The following is a 15069-nucleotide window of genomic DNA, read 5'->3' on the forward strand; positions in this document are numbered from 1 at the left end:
ATGGGACAGTGAGATTGAACGACAACAAACGGGCAACAAGCGAAATTCGATAATTGAATTGAATACAAAAGATTTGCATATTTACGAAACGTTTGAAATTGCATGCGATTCGTTTCAAATGGCGTTAACATCAGAGAAAGAGAAAGTAAAAATTGCATATATGATTTCACAGACATTAATGGAGAGCTCCATATGGATAGAGTAGAGCGCATTCGAATGAACCTACCTGTATTTGCCATAATCCGTTTTGGTCTCCACCAACGGCTTGCGTGGGCTGCTGTCCAAGCCCAAATTCGAAGGTCGCTGCGGCGTACCATTGCGTGGATCTGTCGAGAATGTGAAAGGGCGAATATAGAATATATAGATATGCAATACGGGCATACTCTTACCAATATTACGGGATGCATTCATATCGTGATAGAGCGGCCTGCCGGGACTACTTTGGCGATTCAGATCATTGGCCGCCGCAAAGGCGCGATGATCGTGCGGTGCGGAGCGACCATAGTCATGCGGCTGGCCCACAGGCGGCAAGGGGCGTCCACTGAAATAATTGTTGGAAATTGAAATTAATATTAATAATATGATAATAAATAATAATTGAAATAATTTTGTAAAAATATATAAATGCTATAGTAGCGATTGTTTCCATAGTAACTTTATATTTTTATGATTTATTATAATTTTTTTTTTTTTATATATATATTTCTTGTTATTTTATATTCGATTTTTAAATCAAACTCCTAAGTTTGATTATGATATAATAGAAAACATAAAATTTGTCTATAATATCTTATAGTTCACAGATCAAATATCATAGATTATGGATTATATATCATATACATATCATATCAAGTTGGCATAAAAAGCGTGTTAAAAAGTCAATAAAATAATCCAAATTAGTGCACGACCCAATAGATCACATATCGTGAAAGAGATAGGATATGATAGCAATCAGCCTAGCAGGACTCCATCCATTTAATAGCTAGGAATCGATCAAACCAAAAATTCAGTAAGAGAAGAACTTTTGACTAAGTGTGCTCGGTTTTTCCAGATTATTAACTATTTAATGGATGAAGTCTAGCTAGACTGATGGCTTACGCTCTATCATTATATAAAATAATTTTATTTCAATAAACTTTTATAAACCATATGTATACCCCTTCGAATTGTATATTAAGAAGACAAATCAAGTGATCTGTCTCGCTGGCTTTGCTCGACTATAAATCTACATTTGCATCTGGCACAATGACTTACCTTGCATTTGGCACTGATTTGAGATCATCGGGCGCATTGGGGCCCAGTCGGCCGAGGTTCTGCATGGCCAATTGTGTGTTGTTGTACGAGTCGTAGCTGGAGACGCTGTCGTAGGTGGAGGCGGGGCCGCCGTTGCCGTTGCCGTTGGCCTTATGCTGGGCCGGACTGCCCATGGCTGCATTCATGCGTGCCTGACGCTCCAGTGAGGCCTGCTGCTGCTGCTGGCGCTCGATTGTGTCGCCGCCGGCACCGACTAGCGCATTGCGCGTCACGTACTCGGCCTGGACGTCGTCCTGCAGCACAGCCTTGCCGAAGAGGCGCTCCTGGGCGCTGCGGCCCAGAGTGCCGCCAGAGCTGCCGTTACGCGACGAGCTGCCCGACGTATTCAGGGGCAGATCACCTGGCTTGGACTGGCGATCGATGCGCGGCGGCAGATCTGGGGCATTGATGCCATACAGAGACTGGGGGCGTGCCAAGCCCGCTGAGGGATCACTCGGCTGCTGTTGGGATTGCTGTGACTGTGCCAGCTGTTGCTGCTGTTGCTGGGGACCATTGGTGCCGTAGATGCTGTACTTGCTGGAGTCGAGGGTCTGGCGACGACTCGGTGGCTGCTGTACGCCGTGGTCGTACGGTACCTGTTGGCAGTGCATTGCAGGTGTGGAGTGAAGGGTAGCGAAATAGATTAGCACACATTGGGTTTAATATGATTAGGTTGCTGCTGATGATGATGATGATGATTATTATTATATATAGAATCTAGATTATGCCCAAAGCGGGGCGCGATTTGTTGATTTAGTAGGGCGCATGCGCGACTTTTTGAAATGGGCTTAATCATTGATTTCTTTAGTCTATACTTTGTTTGGGCCTCTTACCGTATATGGAGGTGGTAGTCCTTCACCAATTATGTCTCTATCCCTATCCAAGTTATCCTGGTTAGTGGCAATCGATGGATCTGAGCTCGCTTTAACCAATTGCGGCAAATTGCCAAGCGACAATGATGCGGATGGCCCGGGACTTAGCTCCAAGTCAGACTCGGGACTTGATGCATACGATAAACGGGATGTGGTCATGGGGAATAGGAAATCATCGGAGAGGGATTCGACGGGCTGGGGTTTGTTGATTTTATTTTTTTGTTTGTTAAATGTAGGCACGTTAGGGGCGGAGGCAAGTTAATTGAATTTCAATATAAGTTTGTTTAGCGATATTCGAGATTTGGCAAAGATTAACGCGAGAGCATATTCAAAGTGTTATCGGTTATCGGTAATCGGCAATTGGGAAATAGCAACCAACGTTTTGTGTCGTTTTTTGATTGTAAAACAGCAACAAGAAACGTAAATGAAACATAACAAATTATGATTGATCGATTGATTGAAATTCGTACGAATTGCCAAGCATATTGAATACATAATAATAATATTTGTTTGTTTTTTTTTTTGTTTTTTGTTTTTTTTTGTTGGACGAACACAAGATAATAATATATAGTAGATTTTTTTTTTAGTTTTGGACGAGGACAATTTGTTGAGTATTTCGGTTATTTTTGTTGATAATTTTTGATGTTGTGTTGAGGATTTTTGGTAATTTTATTTGTTTTGGGATTTTTTTTTTTAATTTTTTGATTAATATGCATCGTGTGTAACGGGATGATTAAGCAGGAAATGACCATGATGATATATTGTATATATTTTTGGTTTGTATGTAAATAAAAGAAACAAATGAAAACGATTAACATTTAGTTAGCAACTTGATATCAAATATTTGGTATATGGTTTAGCTAAAGATATACCTCACTCTACTCTAGCTATAAAGTGAGCGATTCTTTTTGCATAGACTTAAGCTAAGATTATGAAGATACAAATAGATGTGATATATATTAATATATGTATGTATATATAGATATATGTATGTAAATATAGGTTTAGCTGTGTGCTGATGTGGAATGGGTTTTGTGGTGACAGTTTCAACATTTAGAACATGCTCTAGCTACACACATATGTACAAACACACACACACATACATACACAGATAAAAGATACATTCATTGTGTAAATTATATTTAGTAATAAAAAACAACTACATGCAATGGCAACTAGATTCATATGTATTTGTTTTTCTTTTCTCATGCAATGCACTCGTTGCTGCGGCCCACATTATTATTATTGTTGTTGTTGTTGTTGTTGTCAGCATTGTTGTTGTTATTATTGTTGCTATTGCTGTTGTTGTTGTTGCTATTGCTATTCAAGTTATTCAAATTGGCTATCTGATTGGATAGATTATTGAAGGCCAAGTTTAAAGATCTAGCAGCTGGCGTTACCCCAAAGCCCGCCTCCTCCAGCGCCCCATCGTCGACCAAGGTGCCGGCGCTGCTGCTGTTGCCATTGCTCAGCAGATCGCTCGTCGAGGCGAAGCTACCATAGGCCGCTGCCAATTTGGCACTGCTGCTGCTGCTGCTGGCCAGCCGCTGCTGTGGCTTGGCAACGGGCAGCGAGCCGCCCTGCTTGCCGCCCACAGCGGCCAGGCTGCTGCCAGGCAGCGTCTTGGTGGACGAGCTGGCCGTCGAGTCGAGCTTCAGGTTGCTGTTCTTCTCCTTCTCCTGCAGCAGATTGAGACTCGAATCGAATACGTTTTTCTGCAACAGCTCGTGGTAGTAGTAGGGCGTGGTGCGTCGCTCTATGGAGACGGCACGGCGACCCAGACAGGCGGCAGCTGCCGAGGCACGTTGGCCGCTGCGCTCGCTGTGGAGGGCGGCTGCAGCCGATCGCGCTGCATTGCTGTTCAGGTGATAGTGATAGCTGTTGTTGCTGCTGCTGCTCAGCAAGTTGGGCTGCGAGCTGTGGTACTGAGAGAGAGAGGCGGCGTCCTCATTGACTGAGGCGCCATCAATGCCGCCGCCATCCAGCAGGTGGCCATTGCTGCCCGGCATGGAGGAGGCGGGCTTCAGAATGGGCGCCATGTTGTAGGACTGGCGACTGTGCGGCTCGAAGCTGCCGTGCATATACTGCCCGGGATCGTAGCCAATGGGCGGGGGGCGTGGCGGCGGTGTTAGCGTGCAATCGTTAAGGGGTATTAGCGAGAAGGAGCTGCGCCTAAGCCTAGCCGGATTGTAGCGCGGCACCGAGACCGAAGTGGGGCGACAGCAAGCTAGCTTGCAGGGCTGAGCAATGTAGGGGGGGAATAGCATTTCAGTGGGGGACTCGGGAAGCTGCTTCCCACACACGGGTGGAGGGTTATTCAACATTGTACAGTCATGAATGTGTCAGAGGTAGGGCATATGAGGTGTTTGGTTTGTGTTTGTGTTTCAAGAGGGGGAAAAAATGTTAGAAAATCAAATTAGAAATATTGACCATAACCAGTTGTAGAAAAAGAATCAAAGAGTTATTTTAAATAAATACAAATTAGTTAAAGTAGAGTTTAAGTTAGCTAAGCTTGTGTCTGTGTGCGGGACAACATTACAGTGATCTCTCGGAAATTCAATTCTATTCAAACTAAAAATATATGCAAAATTATTTGCGTACTTCAAAAGAGTCAACTGAGGCGTTATACTTTCCGAGAGATTACTGTACTGTAGATTTTTAAATTAAAATTGTTTTCCTATATCTACGACTATTATAACAAATGTTTGGATTGTGTAAATTATTCTCGATATGCTTAAAAAATAGACGTAAAGTGGGAAACTAAAGAAAAATAACTTTTAACTCAGGTTTGCTTAATTTAAATTTCCCTATTTTCCTATTTATTTATTTCACAGTTTATCGAAACTATATATTTAATCTGAAGTCCAATTGTAAAAAAAAATAATAAAATAAAATGCTCAATTTCAATTGAAAATAATATGCAAAATTGTTCCCTAATTCAAAGTTTTTGAAACTACACCACGTCATAATAATAGTCTGAATTCCTATTATGATTAAACATTTTATGTATATTTAATTAAATCAATTTAAAGAAATAAGAAAAAGTAAACACAAAAACATATATATGTATTCTTTTACTTCTTTTCTTCTCATAAAATAATATTTTCAGCTTCAGCAAGTCTTAAAGCCTAACACAGTCTAATTGGAAAGCATTTCTTGCATGAGCTCCATCACCAGCGTCGACATGCTCACTCATATCAAGTTACGTCGTAAGTAGTTACTGTTATCAAGTTACGTAAGTATGTAAATATGATTAGAGTTTCACGACAACGACATCGACATCGACACTATGAATGCTACTGAACTTATAACTAGGCTAGGCACTACGTGTACACAAGACACTAGACAGCAAACAACAAGTTCAAGTTCAAGTTGTTGATGCACTGAGTTGAGTGGAATTGGAAAATCGAACTCACCTTAGACTCGGACATCCAGACGGCGCCGCTCTGCTGCAGATCGATCGAGTCGCGCAGCTTGCGGTACCAGGACTCCTCGTCGTTCAGCACCAGCTGCGTGCTGAAGATGTGCGACCAGACGCGGTCCAACTTCTGGCACTGCTCGAGCAGCTTCTTGGAGCTCTTGTGCGCCGCCTTGGGCAGGCCGTGGCGCAGCTGCTTGATCACGTGCTTGCTGTCGGTCTTCAGGAATATGACAATGGGATAGAATTGTGCATAGTTGAGGCGGTCCACCGCGTTGGGCGTTATGTCCAGCAGCGCATGCTTGCCGCGGTCCATGATGTCGCGTATGTGCGAGAGCCGGACGATGCGGCACTTGCTGTTGCCGCTGCCGTTGGCGCTGCTGCTGCCGTTGCCGTTGCTGGTCTTGTCGTCATCCTGCAGCGGGGTGCAGAACTTGTCGGGATAGTCTTTGGCTAGCTTCTCTCTGGCCAGGTCGGAGACGGGACCGAACAGCACGAGGGGTCGCACGAAGCCGGGATGGCGCAGCACGACGCGTTCGTAAGCGGGAAACTTGGAAATGCTGTCCGAGAAGACGACATCGTCCCAGTTCTCGCGCGAGAGGCTCTTGGAGCGGCGATGTGTGGAGCTAGCAAGAGATAAAAAAAGAGACTCACATATTAGAGAGGAATCATCCTTAGGAGTAATGACATTTGGAGACTTACCGACGTCGTCTGAAGAAATTGCCGCGTGATTCATTGGCATTCATCTCTTTTTTGGTGGCATTGAATTGAGCCGTAGCCAGCTCCTCGGCCCGGGACTTGTTGGGTATGACACCGCGCTGCATTTCCTGGTGGCCGCGGCCGATCTTCAGCACCTGCCACGAGCCGACGACGCCGTTGTGGAGCGTATCGATCACACGGAACACGTCGCCCGCCTTGAAGGCCATCTCGCCCTTGGAGGGGTTGTCGCAGTGGAAGTGGGTCTTGATGTGGAAGGAGTCGCCGCGCTGATTGGTCACCACCTCGTCGTACTCCTCCTTGCAGTACTGCACTATCAGATCGATGCGATCCTGCAGGCTGAGCAGGAACAGCACCGCCTCCTCGCGCGTCACTCCATGCATGTCCATGTCGTTCACTTTGAGTATCTTGTCGCCAGGCATTAAGCCTTGGAGCGACGCTGGTGAGCCGGGCTGCACGGCGGTCACGAAGATGCCCGCCTCATTGCCGCCCGTCAGCCGAATGCCGACGCTGCCCTCCTTCTGGAATGAGATGAATCGCGGCTCGGCACTCTGGCGCTCCTCGTACAGCTGGCGTCGCGAGCTATAAAAGTCCTCCTGGGCGGCACGCGGCGGTGGTGGCCTCGGTGGCTCATCCACACGCCCACGTCCGCCGTTAGTGGGCGTCACAGGGCGGTCCAGCTGCTGCAGTGAGACGCCGTCCATGAGCGGGCCACGGGAGCGTCCACGCGGCGTGAGGTTACTCTTCTCCTCGCTGAGGCCGTTGCCATTGATGCTGGGTCCGTTGGAGGTGCGCGTCGGCGGTTGCACGTAGAGATTCTGTGAGGAGTAGCTGGCGCCACCGGGCAGATAGGCGTCATCCAGATTATTGCTGCAGCCGGACACCTGTGCCTGGTGCGTGGCATACAGATTCGCATTGGCTTGCTGATGGCCCGAGTTGTTCAGCTGATTGACCACCGCCTGGTTGGTGATGTCCCGCAGCACGACTAAATTGAGCCGTTCCTTGCAGCCGTCGATGATCTTCTTGGCCTCCTTCAGGCTCATGGTGTCCGCGCAGTTCGTGTTATGAATGCGTGTTATGACGTCGCCCTCCTGCAGCGAGTAGCCGTTCGCCGTCAGCTGATCGCGCGCCTTCGTCGAGATCTCCTTGACGAACAGCCGGCAGCCCAGCACAATGCCATAGTCGTCCTTCTTGCTGCCCTTGCTCAGCGTCACCTTGATGGGCTGTGCGCCGCTCCCGCTCCCGTTCTGCACCAGCGACGAGTTCAGCGAGTTCGGCTGGCTCATGCTGGACATCGCGGCGCTGGGCGCCTGGCTGCCCACTAAGCCACTGCCATTGCCATTGGTCAGGCCCAGGCCCACGGAGCTCATGCTGTGCGAGTGCTGATGCTGTGCGGGATTCGTTGCTGCCACATTCAGTGGCACGCGGCGCTTTACGACCAGTGTGACCGTATTGCCGCTGTCGCGCAGCACCTGCACAGCCGTGGCATATTCCACATTCTCCAGCGAGACGCCATTGACTGTGATGATGCGATCATTTACACTAAAAGTGGGAGTGAGACAGAGAGAGAGAGAGAGAAGGTTGTTAAAATTATGATAAATATATATAAAAGGCAGTGGAAATCGCGAGAAACATGAAAATGCATTTAATTAATTTTAATAGTCATTAAATTGTATTATTTTATTATGCAATATCATTCGATGTATAGATAAATACAATGCCCTATAGCTATTCTCATAATATAATGAGTATTATATTATATTTATCTACAGATCAACGATTATATGAAGCGATTACAGTGAAAACACTTTAACTTCAACTTTAAAAATCTAGGTAAGATCATGTCACAGATATTTTTCTTCACAGTTTCTTAAACTAACACAAAATCATAAATTACGTATTATTTATCATCTCAGTTCATATATAATATAACATTAACCATAGAGCCGTAGATCATACAAAATTCTAAATGTATATCTCATATATTTATTTATTTTTGTATTATTATTAACAACTGACTGGTATATGTATATTAAGGTAATTAAAATTTATAGAGTCGTGGCTCAAGCTATTATGATTGTAAGTGAAATATATGTCAAACCTATGGACCAGCTCAGGTCCACGTCGTGACCGGACTTCGATAATCGGTTTTGTGCCACTGCACACCGATGCGGGTCATTGGGAGGCGACCTTGTTCTATTGGAACTTTGAAGTGGAAATGGAAATTTATACAATCATTAGTCTAGCAGCAATAATTAACGAAATACACACAGTAGCAAGAGCTGCTAAAGCGCTCTAAAGCATAAAAGGCCAAGAGAGTGTAGACCGTAGCGAGATCGTCAATGGTAAATACTTAAATATCTGGTTACATGCTGGCCATAGAGAGAAATCAGGTTGTGCACGGATCGGAGTCATACGCTAATAGACAGCCAATTGTCTGTGCCCAACTTGACGCGAGACACAAGGGGATAGAATAGAGCGTGAAATGAGCCGCAGCGGCGAAACGAGCACGAGAACAGAGACAGAGAGTGAGTGAGAGAGAGAGAGAAGGAGAGAGGGAGAGTGATATAGGGGCAGCTAAGCGGCTTCCGTACTTCAATAGCACTATGCGGGCCCAGCTATATAAGTATATATATATAAAGATATGTGTATATAACGTAATTCAGTTCTATACCTGTTCAGCAATTGCAAACTGTTCTTGGAACGGAACATAAGAGGATGACGCGGAAAATGTAAAAATAAACTAAATAGTACATGACTATAGATAAATGTGCAAACCTATATACATAGATATGTCAGTGTGTGTGTGTGTGTGTGATAATGATAATGCTGGAAATTGCATGTCTGCGCCGACATAATTAACATGTCTAAGAGCGCATGAGCCGCCGATGCCGATGCAGAGCCCAGCTGGAGTATCTGTGCCGCATTTTACTTTCCGTTGACATTCCGGCTAGCCTTCAGCTAAGCAATTAAGCTGCTCAAATATGCGGCAAACGAAAAAAGTAGTTGAAGAAGAGGAGGCAACAAGCAGATATAGCGAAGCGCTGCCCAGGTATTTGCTGGGCAAACATTCCGCTTGAAATAACAGTGAAACTTCGACTTCAGCTACAGCTTTTATCCAACTGGGCTCACATGCTTTTGGCAGCCCAGCCCAGCCCAGCTCAGTTGCCTTGACAGTCAGCCGTCGAGCCGGCCGGGCGGCCTTTTATGTTGCAGCTAATTTACACTTGTCGCCGCCGCACAAATATTTTCCAGCTCTATTCTTGGGATTTTTCATTTTCCTTTTGAAATTGCCAGCTGGTTGGCTGGCTGGCTGGCTGGCTGGCTGTCTGTCTATCTATTTATCCGTCCGTCCGCCTGCCAGGTAGACAAACTCAAATTGTTCGCTGCAGTGTAAATAGTTTCTTTGGAAAAAAGATTATGACAAGTTTTTAATCACACGAGCACGAAATGGCATTGGGTAGGTTGCTCCGCATCTATTGAAAAACGCTTTGGAATTTTTATTATCAGCAGCGCTCGCTGCCGCCGAGGAGATGTGCCCCAGCCCAGCATATTCGAGGCGTTGGTTTAATTATACAAAGGCTCCAGCTACGTGATCTGAAGTTTTCAGGCATTTACCTTTTTTTTTTCTTTTTGGAAATTCTCTCTGCTCTTTTGGTTTTATTTAAAGTTCTAAGCACAAGATTAACGATGTCAGATGTGATGCTCTGTCAATAGCCGGACTTATGAACTCAGGCTGTCAGAGCGTGCTGAGCATATTAAATTGGATATTTCTATAGTAAAGGGGTTTGCTTCAGCTCAAAGACTCAACGAACGATCAATGAAAAGAGTGAAAAAGAGGAAATGCGTTTTAAATAAGTACACACATTTTTGGTCTAGAGTCTTTGGATTAACAATTTAAATCAGATTTGTTGGTTAATTTAAAGTAAGGAATGATTTCAGAGTTTGCTATATTTTTGAATTGAAGACTATAGGGTCTATAAGGCAACGCTTCATAAAACCAGTTATGAAATTTCAATTATCTATTATTATATATATATGTATTTTATTTTTCAGTATTATATAGTATATTCCAGTATTATATGGATATTCCATCTTAATAAAAAAAAATACCAAAAACAAACTTCGCCTCTGACTGAGCTGAACGAATTTCGATAAGAGCTCGCCGAATAGGAAGCGCAAAGTTGGAGTTTGTTTGCGCTAAACAAAGACTAAAATGGAATTGAGATCGTGAGAGTACCATCTTATGGGGGCACATTAAAAAAGCAAAGAAACAGCATGTTAAGCATTTCAAACACAACAATTAGTTTCCTGTCTCGACAGCGACAACAGCTGACACATCAGACGCAGAATCGGAATCAGAATTATTATTTTGTCGTACATAATTAACAGCAGCTGGATGGCTCTGCACGTTGTACACGATATTTGCCAAGTCACTTTGGGCTCTGGGGAGTCGTTGCTTGAGGTTGACGAACAGTTTTCATAATATGCATACACATATTAGTAGTTGTGGTTGTACTTACTGCAAACGATCCTCGGCTGGTCCACCTTTGAGCACATCGCTGACTGCAATCGAGGGATCGCCGTTGGCGAAGTGGGGATTATCACGTCCACCGGAAACGGCAATGCCAAACCCGTAGCCGGGCACTCGAGTCACCGAAACTGTGTGATACTCCCATGTGGTGCGATCGCCCTGCAAACAACACAGAAAAGAGAATACATTGAAAAGGTATTGTAATGAAATAAAAATGCATATATAAAAATATCTGATTAGTGTGTGTGTGTGTGTGAATGTAAAAGAGACGACCATTTGCATACAACTCTTCACATTTCTCTCTCTCTTTTTAGTTTGTGTTTTTTTCTTCAATTTATTTCAATATATTTTAATTGAAATTTGTTAAGGATGGGCGCCCATCATTGCAACGAGGCGGAAGTGCACAGAAATGTGACTTCCGTTTTACAATTTACATACGAACTACACTTGCCTTAGCCCCCAGTCAAAGCATTTTCCAATTTTATGCCCCAGCACATTTTATGGCTAATAGAAAAACTACAACAACAAAAATAAAAGTGATAATAGTAAATATTTTTATAGCTTTCGCAGTAAGTGCGATAACGTTATGAATGAGTAAGTGTGGCTAGAAAAGCAACAAGTCATATCCAGTTAAATACAGAAGTTGAGATCAACTGCTGGCTAAAAGACTTTCACCAAGTCAACATCAATTGACAATCTAATTTAAAGAATTCTCGACTTTCGCTGCATGGAAATTCAGGTGTATTAACTCAAGTGAAATATCTGATTGCTGATTTCTTAATGCATCCAGGCAGACACACTATATATATATACTCATTTCAACTCAGGTATTGTACAAGAAATATCTTTAAAATATTTCTGTCACTGGCAATTAATTGATTTTTTCCGTTCTACGACTCGTAAATCTAATTTACTTTCACTGCGTTCTGTTTTGTTCAATTCCTTCTGTCGATTCGATATGCGAACCTCAACCCTGAAGTCCATCAGCAAGTTGTTTGTGCGCGCTTAATTATATCTCAATCAGTAGACAAATCCAATCAAATCAATTAAAAATATAAATCCCAAACAGTTGCATTCGCTGTGAATCATAGCACTCAATTCAGAGACCCCCAGACTTGCCGCAGAGCCAATCCCCCATTCCGAGCAAAGCGAAAGCCGTGCACAAGCCTCTGAGGTGGGCGCCAAGAAATAAATGGTGTTACGAGTAGACGCGACGCATCCAAACCAAACTAAAAAAAAAAAAAATTATATAAATTCCACGTGGGCTGTGCGCGACGTGTGCCTAAATTAAAAATAAAAGACCTGAAGCCATATATAAAAAATCAACTAAAAAAAAATGGAGAAGAATTTGTTGTGCATGCGTGGGCAAAAGTTATAAATATTTATTTTTTACACGTTTGCAGGTGTAGAAATCATAGGCTAAGCTCCCCCTACAACGGGACCCATCCTTGAATTAGCATGAGACGCATTTGTTGTAAATTTTGTATTTTTTCATATTTTTCATCTGGCTTTGGGTTTTCTTTATGTTATGCTCCGCTTGACTGAGACATTAAACAAAAGATTTATATAGGTGTACGGAGCACACATGGTGACCGAGTTCCGCTCCAAACGGAGCGGGCGATAAAATTATAATTAAGTTAATTGCAAGTGAAATTAGCCTGAAGTTTAATGATGTGCTCCGAAATGAAGGCGTGCGGAAAACTTGAACGGCTGCGAATTAGACTTTCTTTGTAGTTTTTATTGTTTATGTTCGGAATTTAATTGGGCGGGCAGCGTGGAGCGCATACAACTCTCTGTTTATCTCACACATATGATATGCATGTCGAGTTGAAACACTGCTCTAATGAGCATTGTGTTAAAAAAATAAACTGAATAAACAATTGATATTTACTGGCATAAATACTATATATAAATAAATATACTACTTGTATATAATGACAATGATCTTTAAAAATACAGATTGATTAAACTTTAAAAAGATAAAAACAATTTGAGAAGAAACAGAAATCTTTCAAAATATGTTAAAACATCTATAAAAAACACTCAGAAACAATACACAAGGTATATAAGGCATACCAAATTACAAATTCAAATATTCTGAATACCTTCGTTACAATGACCCAATATTTAATCAGAAATCAAGAACGTAATCAAAATGTTCACATTGAGCAACTATGTACGGAAAACCGCTTTTAACTTCCCATAAGATAATGACGATTTTTTTGAATGCTTGGCATTTAAGTAGGGAGTTCTACCTGTTTGGAGCACTTGAGAAATTCCAAAGCGTCAAGTTTTATGTAAGTTAGCCTTCATAAAAAATATTTCTTTGTCATCCAATTTAGATGGTTTATCTGTGTAAAGCTGGGATTTATTCATAATTTAAGTCGTAACAACTTGATTTATAGAGCATTTAACGCTGCCCAACGATTATAAGGAAAAACTACGCCGGCAGACAGAAGGAGAGAGAGAGAGAGATAGATAGACACACCCTAGGGCAAAACACTTGTTGTTGCTTACCAACATGTTGTTAGGCACATAATCCGGAAACTTCATTGTTACAATGTTTCGTGTTGATGTTGTTTGTTGAATGTTGTTAAATGAAAATGAAATTGTTTCTCATACAGCGTACGAACTTTGAGCCAGTCAAAGCAATTAAGTTTAGCATTTAATTCAATTGTACGACATATTTAAATGTTGTTTTTATTTTATTTTATTATTTTTTTTGTTTCTTCGAACTTATGTTTCACTAGTTTGCCTAACGATAAAAGCCAAGATATGAAAACACTTCAAGACATAAAGCAAAATAAAAAGGAATACAAAAATATGCCAAGCTCACAACGAGTTATAAATAAAAGTAATAACGAAAAAAAAAATGGAGAAAAAAGGTAAATAATGAAATCGAATTAAATTGTGAAGAGTGCGAATCGCAGCTGATGTCACTTTCAATTGTTATTTACTTGAAAAATGTTGCATAATTAATTGCACTTTGGCACTGAGCTAATGGTTTATAAATAAACTTGAGTTTAGCTGCAGCTCGGCTCAGATTTGAGTTTCCAGTCGAAATTTATTGAGGAATTTCTAGCAGCATATGGCAGCCGGCTAAGCGGACCGAATTTGCATATTGTTGTATTTCTTTCCACTTTATGGCGAATATCTATCAATACGCGTCATCCGGTAGCGCACAGATGCGAAGTGAATTGTTGGCGTTGTCGGCGGCTGTTTAACATAATTTACTTATTTTATTTTTCTTTTTTTTTGGCATTTATTAATTTGTTTTTGCGTTTTAGGGGTGTTATTTTGTGACCAGGCAAGGTGGCTTTAATTAACACGCACACACGAATTTACACGCAAATTGCTTGACACACGCACTTTAAGATACATCACTGTCGAAAGTATCTCAACTGCGATCGCAGTCAGCGCCAAACAATTGCTGAAAGCAATCGCATTGTTACCCCCGCGACCCTCTACGCGCAAGCGAAGAAGCCAATGACCAAGCAGCTGCAAATTTGGAGCGCAATTGCAGCATGTAACGTTGTAACTGTTGGATGCACCGAAAGTGAAATGCTTGCGCCTTGCAGCTGCGCTTCACTGGGCACTGGGTACTGGACACTAGACACTGGCGCAATGCAAGCGGGAGCGAGACGAGTGGCTCAGTGAATCAGTGGGTTAGCCTTTCGATTGGCATTAGCATTTCTATATGGATTGGTTGGAGTTGCTATTTGGGCAGCTGGCCAACTAATTAACATTTACATTTCACAGAGGAGGTCAGGTATGCGCTCTTGTACGTACTATGTAGTATCTTAGAGAGATACTTCGCGTCGTTGTCAATCGCGCCGTCGCAGTCCGCTCGCGGCAAACGTTGACGTTGACGGCTTGAAACACGCTTCGAAACTATTTTACAATTGTGGATGGCAGTCGCCGACGACCGAGAGTCACAAGATCCAAAACCGGAGAGCGAAACGAGCCGAGGCGCAGCCACAGAAACAGACGACGATGACGAAGGCACAGCACAAAACAAACAAGAGAATAAAGGCGAAGACAAAGCGAGCGGCGTGCAGTAGCCGCTGCTGCTGCTGCTCGGACTCGAAACGTATTTGGCGAAGTTGTTGGCTGCTGCCCTATCTATAGTTGCATTGCTATCGGTGTATATGTGTGTGTGTGGAAGCTATTGCATGTGTGTGCGTGCGTGAGTGTCTCTCTTTATGCTTGTGTGCCCGTTGTGTGTGTGGCTTCCA

At 42.9% G+C, this 15069-nt stretch overlaps 1 protein-coding gene across 12 annotated transcripts in view; it reads right to left on the reverse strand.

Annotated features, from left to right (window-relative positions):
• Nucleotides 1-15069, reverse strand: part of LOC6574054 (tight junction protein ZO-1) — a 116315-nt gene that overhangs the window by 7498 nt on the left and 93748 nt on the right. For 7 of the 12 annotated variants that reach the window (XM_044008267.1, XM_044008269.1, XM_044008270.1 and 4 more), the window contains 7 exons: nt 10824-10993; nt 6286-7842; nt 5582-6209; nt 2127-2360; nt 1255-1889; nt 390-541; nt 227-326 (listed from right to left, as the gene is read on the reverse strand). In XM_044008267.1, coding sequence (XP_043864202.1) covers nt 227-326; nt 390-541; nt 1255-1889; nt 2127-2360; nt 5582-6209; nt 6286-7842; nt 10824-10993 — 3476 coding nt within the window. Of the gene's footprint in view, nt 1-226; nt 327-389; nt 542-1254; nt 1890-2126; nt 2361-2819; nt 4454-5581; nt 6210-6285; nt 7843-10823; nt 10994-13351; nt 13590-14623; nt 14726-15069 lie in introns of those variants that run through there. The other 5 variants (XM_044008276.1, XM_044008278.1, XM_044008271.1 and 2 more) reach the window with 4 other exon arrangements.

The sequence above is a fragment of the Drosophila mojavensis genome, unplaced genomic scaffold, assembly GCF_018153725.1.
Source record: "Drosophila mojavensis isolate 15081-1352.22 unplaced genomic scaffold, ASM1815372v1 contig_277, whole genome shotgun sequence".
In the NCBI taxonomy this organism is placed as follows: Eukaryota; Metazoa; Arthropoda; class Insecta; order Diptera; family Drosophilidae; genus Drosophila; species Drosophila mojavensis.